This window comes from Alexandromys fortis, unplaced genomic scaffold, assembly GCF_014885135.2.
Source record: "Alexandromys fortis isolate MF-2015 unplaced genomic scaffold, M_Fortis_MF-2015_v1.1 scaffold_120, whole genome shotgun sequence".
Lineage (NCBI taxonomy): Eukaryota > Metazoa > Chordata > Mammalia > Rodentia > Cricetidae > Alexandromys > Alexandromys fortis.
The window spans coordinates 1243295-1257037 of record NW_026067999.1 but is presented as its reverse complement, the minus strand read 5'-3'; the positions used below and the strand labels follow the sequence as shown (position 1 = coordinate 1257037).

General features: G+C 40.2%; 1 protein-coding gene across 12 annotated transcripts in view; it reads left to right on the top strand.

The window, feature by feature from the left end:
* Nucleotides 1-13743, top strand: part of Reps2 (RALBP1 associated Eps domain containing 2) — a 321626-nt gene that overhangs the window by 290638 nt on the left and 17245 nt on the right. For all 12 annotated transcript variants that reach the window (XM_050160594.1, XM_050160589.1, XM_050160591.1 and 9 more), the window contains 2 exons: nucleotides 3718-3801; nucleotides 6813-6958. In XM_050160594.1, coding sequence (XP_050016551.1) covers nucleotides 3718-3801; nucleotides 6813-6958 — 230 coding nt within the window. The remainder of the gene's footprint in view (nucleotides 1-3717; nucleotides 3802-6812; nucleotides 6959-13743) is intronic.

Here is a 13743-nt window from a genome sequence, read left to right as displayed (position 1 = left end):
CAGACCTCAGCTGAAGCATTAAGTACTCGGTCTTAACTGTTCTACAAGAATGCGTGCTCCTATAATCCCCACTCTTCTCTACCACATTGCATTGAAATATGCGTCTTTATTTATTTGCCTCTTCCACTGACCTTCCAGATGTTTGTAAGCAGAGGCAGTGCCTTGTTCATCCTTGAATGTCAGCATAGCCAGTCAACAGCAACTGTCTGTTATATAATGCCTTTCGTGAACAGCATTGAGGCCTGCAGGTATCTGAGATGTATTGTACCATGGTAACGAGCCTAGCTTTAGAATTTGAGACCATGGTAACAAGCTTAGCTTTGGAATTTGAAACTGGCCTCAGACCTTGCATTTGTATCGCCTTTGGGTGAATTCTTGACTTCTTTAATTTTGTCATCAGTAGTCTGGGGATACTAACTACTTCTTAAGGCTGTGATGATGTGACATAATTCATGCAGAACACTTGAGCAATATATGATGCATACATAGAGTTCAGTTTGTCATAGAGTCTAATCAGAGCAACAGCAGCAGCATGAATGATACAACTGTCCCCAAGGGAAGGAGAAGCTGTAAGAAATACATGGAACTTGGAATCAGGCAGTTTGGAGGCTTTTATATAATTTAAAAGAGGTAGAGAATTGTTTAGGATAAAATGCAGGAACAAGGGCTGGAGATTTTGGATAAAAGAGTGCATGCCTCCTATGTGTGAAGCCTGAGGTTCAATCTCCAGTGCTGTAAAATAACTAAATAACTAAATAAATAGGCCAGTGAGTTGGTGCAGTGGGTAAAGGTGGGTGCTGCCAAGCCTTGCAGACTGAACAGAATCCCCACGACTCACATCTTGGAAGGAAAAAACTGATTCCCACAAGAGGTCCTCTATGGCTTCCACACATGTACCGTGGCCCATATGTACATGTACAAACAATAAATGAATTAATTAATGAAAAATAAGTAAAATTCAGGAGTAGATGGGATTATCTTGGGAAAGGAAACTGAGTCAAGAGAACAAAAGACAGAGAACCCCAAGAAAGTCCCTATTTCAGGGCCAAGAGCAGTCAGGACAAGAAAGGGAGATAGAGTAATTACAACTGGGAGATTGTCACTTTTCAGCCACCTGAGATTACCAAGGGTGCTATTTTGGAAAGTAGGTAGATGAGAAGAATACAAGAAGTGGCCAAAATCTGCTACTGTTGGCTCCCTGGGAGCCAGCCTGTTCGGTAGTGCCACCGGAAAGAAGGCACACTGTAGGAGGCTAGAGACAGCTGTGTGAAGAGCTGAGTGGCAGTTGGTTGTGCTACAATGTGTGCTTTTGTGGTGTAAATTAGTTTTGGAGTAAATGAAAGACTGATACCAGTGAAATGTGGGAGTCACTTTACTCCTTAGTAGCTGGTTTTCTCATCATGCTAATATTTTCCATCACTGGTTAATAACAGCCAAAAGCAAACTACTCTAACACAGCTAAGGCAGCAAGCCCTGGGGACACAGGGAGCGTTATGTAAGGCCCATTTACTCTGTGTTCCATTTGGCTATGTGCTGTGTCCTGAAATGCTTAAGGGGTAGCTCTCATCAGTCTTTGTGCACCCAGTAATCAACCTTTCCAATTGCTGTACCCATTACATATATCCTTCCTTTTTAAAGGTAAATGGCTATATTTATTAGAGTTTTATTTCTTTAAAGATTTACTGTGTGTGTGTGTGTGTGTGTAGGTGCGTGCAAAGACTAGAAGAGGACATCTTCTCTCATGGAGCTGGAGTTATAGATGGTTGTGAGCTACTTGGTGTGGGTGCTGAGAACTAAATTTCAGTCCTCTGAATATGTAGTTCTTAACTGCTATGCCATCTCTCCAGCCCATACAGTGTTTCATTATTATGAATTTAATATTAAAATTATGGGTCTTTTATGGTGCTGATGGTTTTTCTTAGTGCTCCTTAAGTTATTTTCTATCCCTTTTTCTGTAAACAGAGACTGTTCATTTCCCAGCCACCCAGACTTAAATAATCATACAGAAACTTTATTAATTATCACACAGTTTGGCTGATGTCTTAGGCATATTTCTAGCTAGCTCTTACATCTTAAATTAACCCATTTCTATCCATCTATGTATCACCACAATGCTGTGGCCTACAGATAGGCATCTTTCTCCTTCAGCAGCTACATGGCATCTCTTTGACTCCACCTACTCTTGTTCTCTCTCTCTCTCTCTCTCTCTCTCTCTCTCTCTCTCTCTCTCTCTCTCTCTTCTGATTTTTCACCTGGATTTACTCTGTTAAGAATTGGCTCAAACAGCTTTATTCATCAACCAATAAAAGCAACACATGTATGCAGAAGGACATCCCACATCATTTCTCCTCTGATAATTTTTTTTATAGTTTTTGTAAAGTATTGGGTTTTAAGAAATCTATATGTGAAAATATATGATATGATCATGGTTCTTTTTCTTTTTTTTATTTATTCATTTATTAAAGATTTCTGTTTCTTCCCCACCACCACCTCCCATTTCCCTCCCCCTCCCCCAATCAAGTCCCGTTCCCTCGTCAGCCCAAAGAGCAGTCAGGGTTCCCTGACCTGTGGGAAGTCCAAGGACCACCCACCTCCATCCAGGTCTAGTAAGGTGAGCATCCAAACTGCCTAGGCTCCCACAAAGCCAGTACGTGCAGTAGGATCAAAAACCCATTGCTATGGATGGAGATAGAGACAGAGACCCACACTGGAGCACTGGACTGAGCTCCCAATGTCCCAAGGAGGAGCAGAAGGAGGGAAAATATGAGCAAAGAAGTCAGGACCACGAGGGGTGCACCCACCCATGGAGACAGTGGGGCTGATCTATTATGAGCTCACCAAGGCCAGCTGGACTACGACTGAAAAACCATGGGATAAAACCGGACTCTCTGAATATGGCGGACAATGAGGGCTGCCGAGAAGCCAAGGACAATGCCACTGGGTTTTGATCCTACTTCATGTTCTGGCTTTGTGGGAGCCTAGCCAGTTTGGATGTCCACCTTCCTAGACCAGGATGGAGCGGGGAGGACTTTGGACTTTCCACAGGGCAGGGAACCCTGACTGCCCTTCAGACTGGAGAGGGAGGGGGAGAGGAGGGGGGGGAGGGGGAGAGGAGAGGGAGGAGGGGGAAAAGGGAGACGGGGAGGGAAATGGGAGGCGGGGAGGAGGCGGAAATCTTTTTTTTTTCAATAAAAAAATTATATTTAAAAAAAAACAACCTATATACATTACAAAATTAAATAAAATAAAAAAAACCCATTGCCATTGTTCTTGAGTTCTCAGTAGTCCTCATTGTCCGCTATGTTCAGCGAGTCCGGTTTTATCCTGGCCTTTTTTCAGACCCAGGCCAGCTGGCCTTGGTGAGTTCCCGATAGAACATCCCCATTGTCTCAGTGTGGGGGTGCACCCCTCGCGGTCCTTAGTTCCTTGCTCGTGCTCTCTCTCCTTGTGCTCCTGATTTGGACCTTGAGATTTCAGTCCGGTGCTCCAATGTGGGTCTCTGTCTCGGTTCTTTTTCTTGAATGATACTGGCAGGAGATGTGGAAGGGAATAGCATGGTCTTTGGTGGAGAATTTTGCCCAAGCATCAACAGACTTAACTGAGCTTGCCTGCCACTTAGTCTAGATCAGTGTGACTTGGTCTCTCCAAGTGACTTTTCCAGAGTGTTTTCTGTAATATGTTTACCTTATGTATGCCTTCTCTTTGATCTTTCTGCAGTCTGAGCCAGTGTCTGAAGCTGACTTACACCCTCAGCTGAACAGAGCTCCTTCCCAAGCAGCAGAAAGTAGTCCAGCAAAGAAGGTAAGAGCAGCGGAAAGAAATTGCTGTGCTGGTATAAAAAGTATAAAGACCCACCTCTGGGCTTCTTACAAGTCTACCACTTTAAAGTTTCCACCGAGGTGAATGTGACTGATTCACAGCTCTGAAGCATGAATTCTTTCTTCAAATTAGGATCCTGGAGGTTCTGGGGCTTGACTGTGAATGTCCCTGGCAGTTTTGACTCCCCTCAACCTTCTAGCTAAACATGGCTGCCTTGCTTTGGGCAAGATCAAAAAATGTGGAGGGCCAGGAGAGATAGCTTAGAGACTGCTCTTGCATAGGAGCTGGATTCAGTTCCCAACTCCCAAATGGTGGCTCATTGCTTTCTGACTTCTGTGGGCACTACATGCATATGGGACACATACATACACTTGGGTACATACATATAAAATATAAAAATAAATATTTTTAAAATGCGGGAAGAGCTGGATAGCTTTAGTAAGACTTCATACATTTGCTAACGAGGTAGGATAGTATAGAAATAGCTTAGAAACTTTGGACTCCACTTGGTTTTGGATATGCACACATCACTCACCCAGAAACCTAGGGCTTTTCCTTGCATCAAGTTTCATGTATTCCCTACTTCAAACAATGGAATAAATTACTTCTGCCTTGTCATTTATTTAGTAGTTATTCTTTTGTGGTCAATTTCCTTTGAAAAAATGCCCCAGAGCATATCAGGGATGAGATACAGGGAGTCCATCTGGCCTGAGCTACTTTTGGATACATGTGCATTAAGGCAAACTGTGTCTTCAGCATGAACTTTTAAGGAAAACCTCCTATTTACCATCTTAAGTGTATGCATGATTGGGTATGCATACGATTCAAATCAGATGTATCATAGAAAAGCACATGTATAGTGAGAAAAAAGGCTAATATAACTCAAGCCTGCCAATCAAATACAATCCTCCATATTATACCCCTTAGCAACCAACTTCTCCTTCTTTTGAACCTCATTAAAGAGAGCCCCAAACATAGCCTGTTGTTCCTGGGGTCTCTAGCTCAAGTAGCCAGTGATTTCTTCAGCAATTCCCATACTGTTCAATAATGAGACTGACTTGTTGCCTGCTATGCTTTAAATCTCTTTAAGTCAAGCTTCTTGCTGCTTTGCCATTTTTGTGATCATTTTAAAATTCTTTGAAGAAGACACCAACAGTCTGGGACCATCTAGTTCAGACATTAAAGACCCAGTTAGCACCTCCTGTGTGCGGAACACTCTTCCCTTCTTGGTACCATGATTTATTTCTAGTTTGTTCTTCTTCTTTGTTGTTGTTTAATTAGTTTTTAAAATTAGCATGCAGAGCAGTAAGTGGCACTATCACATTTCCATACGGGTTTGTTTTTGTTGGTCCCCCTCTCCTTGTTCCCCACCTGCTGATGTTAGGAGCTTTTCTTGCATCTTTGCTACCTTTACTGTGCCTGGCCATGTCGTAGGGCCCCATGTTCTCTGTACAACTAGCACTACTCACTAAATCATGTTTCCCACATCCTTTCTCACCCTCTTCTTGTTCTACAGCATTGTCTCCTAGGCCATTCTCTTAGCAAAGAGAGTGGACCCTGGCCTTGCAAGGTGACATAGAATCCTCTAAGGAAGCAGATCAACTGTTTCCTTGAACACATTGACGTTTTTGTTTAACTTCATGTAGTAATCATGAGTAGGAGAATGATCAATACATGACTAAAACCATTACAGACTTTGAAATTGTTTGTCTGTCTGTCTATCTATCTATCTATTTATCTATCTATCTATCTATCTATCTATCTATCTATCTAACATCCTGACCACAATTTCTCCTCCCTCATCTCCTCTCAGACCCTCGCCCTCCACTGCACCCCGATTTACTCTTCCTCCTCTCTCTTCTGAAAAGATCGGGCTTCCCGGTCTTTTCATCACCCAGGATATCACCCAGGCATGGTGTCTCAAGTTGCAGTAAAACTAGACACTTCCTCTCCTATTAAGGTTGGACTAGGCAATTCAGTAGGAGGAACAGGTCCCCAAAGCAGGTATTAGACAGCCCTTGCTCCCAGTGTTAGGAGTCTCACAAGAAGACCAAGCTACACAACTGTCACATATATGCAGAGGGCCTAGTTCAGTCCCACGCAGGCTCCCTGGTTGTTGGTTCAGTCTTTGTGAACTCCTGTGAGCCCAAGTTAGTTGATTCTGTAGGTTTTCTTGTGATGTCCTTGACCCATCTGGCTCCTACAATCTTTTTCCTTTCTCTGCAGCAGGGTTCTCTGAGCTTGGCCTAATGTTTGGCTGTGGTCTGCATCTATTTCTGCTGGTTGCTGGATGAAGCCTCTGATGACTATGGGGCTAGGCACCGATCTATGAGTAGAGCAGAATATTGTTAGGCATTGCTACATTGACATATTTTCCCTCCAGTAGTGTTTGGTTCTATCCTAAATCTCTCGGCCATCCAGCCTCTGGGTCTTGGTGCTTCAGGCAGTATCAGGGCTAACTTCAATGGCATGGGTCTCAGGCTAGACCAGTAATTGGTTGGTTACTCCCACAATCTTTGTGTCACCTTTACCTAGAACAGACTAGGTTAAAGGTTATGTGGCTGGTAGATTCGCCTAGTCACAGGAAGTGACCAGTTCAGGCTATGCATCCCTTTTTGCTAGGAGTCTTAGCTGGGGTCACCCTTATAGATTTCTGGGAGATTCTCTTGCACCAGGTTTCTACCTTACACTGAAATGACCCCTTTTCCGGTTAGATCTTTCAGTACTCCCCCCCCCACCTAGTCCCTCATGTTCCCATCCCCACTTGCCCCCAGTATATTTTTAAAGAAAGGCAGGTGGGCTGTTTGCTGCAACCCACTGCCAGCAGCCTTCCAGCACTGGCTGAGCCAGGCATCAGCTACAGGTCTGTGGTATATAGTTTGAACAGAGAAGTCTTCTGATCCTGGTGACAGAGCTGTGGATAGTGGCACGATGGATGGAGAGATTATTAAACAAATCTTTTTGAACACTTTGGGTTTATTTTTGATCCACAGGATGCACCACATGCTCAGCCTCCATCAAAGCCTATTCGCAGGAAATTCAGAACTGAAAATCAAACTACAGAAAGCCAAGAGCCTGCTGCTGCTGTTGGAGGGGCAGCGCCCACAACAGTGGTGAAGCCCCACCCAACAGTACAAAAGTAAGTGGTGCAGATGAGTGAAAAGATGCTGGGGAGCTTTCTCTTCCATCTGCATGCATATGTATTTGTCAGTGTGTTTGCATTTATTCTCCTAGTCACAGGGTTTTCTGGCTGGCATAGTCATCTCTGCCACAGCAATGGTTATTGGGATGGTGGTGGCATTAAAGAGTCCCAGTCTGACAGGATACTTTATAATTCAGAGGATTTAGCCTGACCCAAAGGAGCAGGCAAATCCTAGACTAGTGTTTGGTTTGATTTCCTGTCCTCCTCCTCTCTTTTTATTTTTTTCCTCTTTTGTGTTGGTTCAGATTTTGCTATGAAGGAAACAATATGGTAATGTCACTATTTCTTGCCTTATCTCATAGACCCAACTTTCAGCAGAGGTGGGGTATGATTTAAAAACCATGTAATGTTCCTGATATTAGTCCCCTCAGTACTGAATGGCACAGGCTGATCCTCTGTAATGCATGCTTTAGCATCTGGGACACATACTGGAGGGCTTGAGACACCATGGACAGGACCGAGCTTGGAGACAATGGTGTTCTGAACAAACCGCTCTTACCTAGAAAACTGTCTTTGAGAAGATTGTTACTTAACTCAGTCTTTCTCTAGTGACATTAAATGAGACATTGAGGGCAAACTCCTGCTGTTGTCACTTGACTTGAAGTGACGCTCGCTGGCCAGTATCACTAATACTTGAGTTCCCTTGTGATATTTCTGTAGAGACCCTTCAGGTCTCAGGGACTCTGTAGCTTTCCTTCTGCTACACTATTACAGAAAGAGCAGCAACAGGTTCTGTAGGTGATGTCAACAGCTTATATAGAAGCTGGGTCCCATTTGGATTCTTTGTATCCTTTCGAGGACTTTTCTTTCCCCAAAGAGATAGTTCCCTAAAGGCGTCATCTGGGACAGAAAGTGGTTTTCTGTATCATTTTCACCTTCCTCACCTCTGGGATAGATTTCTTTCAGGCACAAAGATGGCTAATGTTTTTCCTCCTTAATTTCAGCTTCATGTTAATTCTAGTCAGTCAGTGGTGGTCACACTGCCCTCCAAAGTAGATGACAGGGCACCCAGTGACTTTCACACAGAGAACTGTTGCTTTTCATTTTTGGGTTTTGGAATCAGTTCTGATGAAATATAATTTGCATAGCATATACTTCAGTGTCTTTTAGTATATTCACAAAGCCATGTGATTATTCCCACAGTACAGTTTTGGAACATCTTTTGTTATCTCCAAAGGAATCCCCATGCCCAGTGGAAGTTACTCCCCACTTTCCCTTTCCTTTCCAGCTCTTGGAAACTTCGAATTTACTCTCTGTTTCCGCTTGGCTTATATTCTACAAAGATATAGTCATGTATCATGTGGTCCTTGGTGCTTGGCTACCTTTTACATTTGAGTGTTTATAAGGTTCGTCCATGTTATAGCATGAATTAGAGCCCAATATTTTAATGTAGAATACTATTCTGCTCTATTAATATTCCACATGATATTCAGTGATTCATCAGATTTTTGGGTTATTTGAGCTTTTTGCATATTAAGAATAATGCTGTAGAATTATCTGTGTTCATGTTTCTGTGTGGGCTTTGTTTTTGTTTCTCTTGGGAAACAAAACATATGGAAATACACATACGGGTAAAATTGAACTTACATGGTGATGCTATGTTTAACACATTGAGGAAGTGCCAATTTGTTTTTAACAATGACTACTCTATTTTACATCTCCAACAATGTAGCAGGGTTCTAGTTCTCTATTTCTTCATTGGTACTTACCTAGTATTAAATAATACTATGTATTACATAGTAGTTATGTAGTAATAACAATTACTATGTAATATATAAAATATTTTTTATTTTTTGAGATTATATATAGTTACATCATTCCTCCTCTTCCTTTTCTCCCTCCAAACTTTTTTTATGTACCCCCTTATTCTTTTTCAAATTCATGGCCTGTTTTTTCCTTAATTGATATTACACATATATAGCATTCCTAAATATATAAATATTCAGTTTGTATTATGTTACTTGTATGTATATGTTTTTGGAGCTGGCCATTTAGTATTGGATAATCAATTGGTGTGCTCTTCCCTAGGAAGACTGTTGCTCTTTCACTTGGCATTTCTTAATGTTCCTTATGTAGGGTTGAGGCCTTGTGATCTTTTACCTGTCCATGTTAGCATGTCTATTGATATCTTTTTTCAGGTCATGTTTAGAGAGTCATATATCCTACCTAGTGACTGTAATGCGGTATCTCATTGTGGTTTTGATTTGCATTTCCTTAGTGATTAATAGTGTTGAGCATCTTTTCTTGTGCTTATTGGCCATTTGCATGCACTTTTGGAAAAATATCTATTCATTATTTGCCTACTTAAAAGTGAGTTATGGCTTCTTAATGTGGTCTGAATACAGCTCCCATGTTAGATACATGATTTTCAAATATTTTCTCCTGTTCTGTTGGTTGTTTTTTCATTTTTTGTTGGTGTAGTTTGAAGTACCAAGTTTAAATTGTGTGTGTGGTGTGTGTGTGTTTGTGTTTGAGAAAGGATCTCACTGTGTTGCCCTAAAATGACCTATAACTTGATTTGTAGATCATGCTGGCCTTGAACTCACAAAGTTCCACCTGTCTCTGCCTCCTGAGTTCTAGGATTGAAGGTGTGCACCTCCATGTCTAGGCTGTCACTTATATTTTTAGTGTAATATTAAAAAAAACATTGCCTACTCCAAGTTCACAAAGATTGTTTACTTCTGAAAGTCTTGTCACTTCATAACTGATGTTGACATTTATGGTCTATTTTGAGCTCATTTTGTATATCATGTGAAGATGGGGTTTAACTTCATTCTTTGACATGGCAATTATATAGTTGTCCCTACAATGTTTATTGGAATGATATTTTCTACTTTTCATTTGTTCTATGAATGTCCTTCAGCATATTATTCTGAGGCTAGTGAGGTGACCCTGTGACATTCAGCTGAGAGACTAATGCCAGATCACAGTGTGAATAGTCAGGGCCTACACTTTCACACAAGAGTATTTTATACGGCTTCTTCTTTTAGTTCCAAAACTAGTTTATTTTGGCATGGTAGGAAGGAATTTAGCATTTATAATTTTTCAAGGCCAGGAGCAAAAGATAGAAAATACAAAATGGTTGGCCTACAGTTCTTTCCCAGCCAGAGTTTTGAAAAAGATGTAAGCTCAGATTCTCTTAGATATGCGTTGTATAGAGTTGTTACCCCTCCCCAACTTCTCTCTCATTTATAGTGTTAGTTGCTATGTACTGTCTTTGGGAAAAATGAGAAAAAGAGTCACAATCATTTTCTGTAAGCCTTAATTCTATAACAGAACCCCGAGAAAGGCTAAAAATAAAGTAGACTAGCTGTTAAACTGTCATCAGCTTTTATAGAAGTTAACATCAAAAATGAACCATGTCAGAAACAAATTCAGCTTTTGGTATTGCTACTGTCCACACAAAGAAATTAGTAAGCTTGCCTAAGTAAGTTGCCAAGCCCATATTATGTTCAATAAACATTTTATAATGTGCCACGATTAATGATGACAGATGAACAGATGATAATGCTGCACCGTGCTTTTGCTCCACATCAGCACATAGTGTAACACACAATGGAATGAAACAAGGTTATCTGCTGAATACTTAGTCACACATCTTCCTCTTTTGAAACTGGTAAGGTGTAGCTCAGATTTGAACATGGGGTAAAAGGATTAGGGCAATTTGTAGGTGAAAACTTCAGAAGCAATTAAGAGGCAAGAAAAACACCTTCCATGAACTGTTAACAGTTGCCCTAGGCCTAACGTTGTGTCTGATTTGGGACCTAATCTTGGCTTTACTTAGAACTCTTATGGTTGCAAATTCGGGGAGGGAGGAGACTTAGAATATCTTAGCACAATCTTTCTTGAGCCACGAAGGACTTTAAGGAACTATATTCCTTGTGAAGATGTAGGGGTGGTTTGTAGAAAATAGTGACAGGAATGGATCGTAAAAGGGGACTGCAGACCTTTGAGGTCCTGAAATGTTTCTAGTCTTCTAAAGGGTATTTGTTACTTTTCTCAACAAGTCATCTACCCATGAAGGTGGAGGGAGGTGATGAAGATAGTTCTTGGAGAAGGAAACACTCTTGTAAGCTGATTCACATAGCATAGTGGTGGTTTAAGGCTGGAGAGGCATCTAGTTCTGACTGACTTCTTGCTGTGAACTATATAGATTCACAGAAATTAACAAAATATAATACCAAGTAAGCTTGTTTATCTTTCATGTAGTTTGTCCCAGTGATTACATTTAACCTAACTATAGTTGGGATAATTCTATACCATTTTATTATGTGTTGTCATATTGTGTAGTGATCACTATAATCAACATGCTGGTGTCACAACTATCTTCTACTCTCTGACATTCATAGCCCCTAGCAAACACTTGTCTAATTTTCCATTCCTATAATTTTGTCATTTCAAGCATGCTACATAAATGGAATCATGTAGCACATGACCTTCTGGATTTGATGGTTTTTTTTCTCTCAGCATATATTTAGCATATAATACAAAAAAAATCACAGTCCAGGACACTTATTCTAAAAAAGGAAAGCTTGCATCCCTTAACATCCATCTAAGTGGACAGATGTGTATATCATCCAACACTACAAAGCAGCATCCTGTGGTATGGATATAACAATTTGTTTAGACATTCTCTTAGTAAGTAATATTTTGACTGTATATAGTTGTTAAAGATCACAAATAAAGTTGCTATAAGCATCTCTGCGCAGGTTTTTATTTGTATATCTATTTTTCTTTCTTTGGGATGAGCATCCTGAACTGTGATTTTTGAGTTGTCTGATAAGCATATGTGTAGTTTGAAAAGAAACTAAGTTATCTTTCAGAATGCAGTGCTATGTCATAGTCCCACAAGCAATGTATGAGACACTGAGTTTCTCCATGTCCTTGCAAGCATTCTAATTTTAGTGGGTATGTAACTGTGTCATTGTGATCTTAGTTTGTATTTCTCTAAGGGCTAGTGATGTTGAAAGCTTTTCCTTTGTATATTTGGCCCCACATATCCTCTTTGGTGATAAGTCTCTTCCTATCCTTTGGTGATGTTCTAATTCTTTTTTAGAACTGCTGACTTTTGATTTTCTTCTTTTTTAAAGGAAAGACTGGTTCATGTTGGCTCATGGTTTGAAGAGCTACAGTGTAACATGGTAGGGGAGGCATGGTGGCAAGCACATAAGGCTGCTGCTGGTGTTGGCATTGGCAGCTATGCAGTCACGAAGCAGAGAGACAAATCCTAGTGCTCTGAGTTTGGAGAACTTTCTGTGTTCTGAATAGAAATCCATTGTTAGATTTGTTGTTTTTGCAGATCTTGTCCCACTCTGAAACGTGTCCTCTTTACAGGCCATTGTGTTTTTCTATTTCTACTTTTTTGTTGTGTTCTTTTGGTTGTTGTAATCTTTGTACATATATTTAATATTATCCTGGAACATTTATTGTCTTACCAGAAGTGTTAGTAATTAATGTTCTTTCAAGTAGAAAGACAGTCTTGAGTTTCTATACTTCAACAATAGCTCTGTGTTCCTGCAGGGAGGAAGGAGTGAGTTTTATTTCATCTCAATTTATTAAAAACCCACAACTGAAATAAATTTGATTTCAAGCTTCAGCAGTTTTAGAACCTTAGATAGTACTTGCTTAGAAGTAGATGCTATTCAAGATGTTACCAGAATAGCAAAATCTATAGATGTGCCATTGAAACTGAATCTATGTACTTTAACAAATGTCTGAATATCACATATCTCAAAATAAAATAGAAAGTCTTCTAGACTGTTACTGCTTTTGGAAAAAAGCACTAAAATTGGGTAGCGGTACAGTTTTTATCTAACAGACATTTAAATTTGTTATAAAGCAAAGGAATGCATCATGTATCAAAATTCAGGCATTCTCATGCTATGTATATATGTTATATTGGTTTATTTTCAAAATTGTACTTTGTATTATTAGTTTACTTTTATTATATTCTTGCATATATTATTCCTTCATCAAAGGAGTTATGAATTAAGAACTTTATACGTGGAAGCTAGATAACTCTCCCTCCCTCTCTTTTTTACACATACACACACACACACACACACACACACACACACCCAGCACATGCTCACACACACACATGTAAGTGCAACCTTAGAATAAAAAAGGGGGTATTTGTGAAGAGGATGGGACCCAGTGGGAGAGGAAGCAGGACGAGAAAGGATGTTGAATAGTGACCATTGGCCAAAGTGCTTGATGCATTTGAATGAAAATGTCATTATGAAAGAAATCTTTCACTTTGCACAATGAATACATGCTAATGAATTTTTTTTAAGAAGTAGAGGAGATGGCTCAGTAGGTAAAGCACTTGGCTTTACCAGAGTTTGAATCCCATAATTACAACTGTAAATGCAATCTCTGTTTGTTAAAAAGAGCAGACCTCTGAAGCTTCATTTTTGCTTCTATATGGCTGAAACAAATAGCCTTTAAACTTATTGCAGAAGGGACTGCGTTTTCTACAGATTACCAGGGTGACTAGCATAATGTACCCCTCCAGGAAATAGTCATCATATGTGTATGGTTGATCTGGACTAGAACCCATTTACCAGTGATTGAAAATATAGTTTTGTTGTTTTTTTTTTTTTTTTTGGAGTGTATGAATCACCTTTTTATTGTGTTTCTTGCTTTGGTAATAATAGTTTGTAAGTTATACTTGTGGTGCCCATGTTGATTTATCAGTCCCAGCATGGACAGTTTTAGAA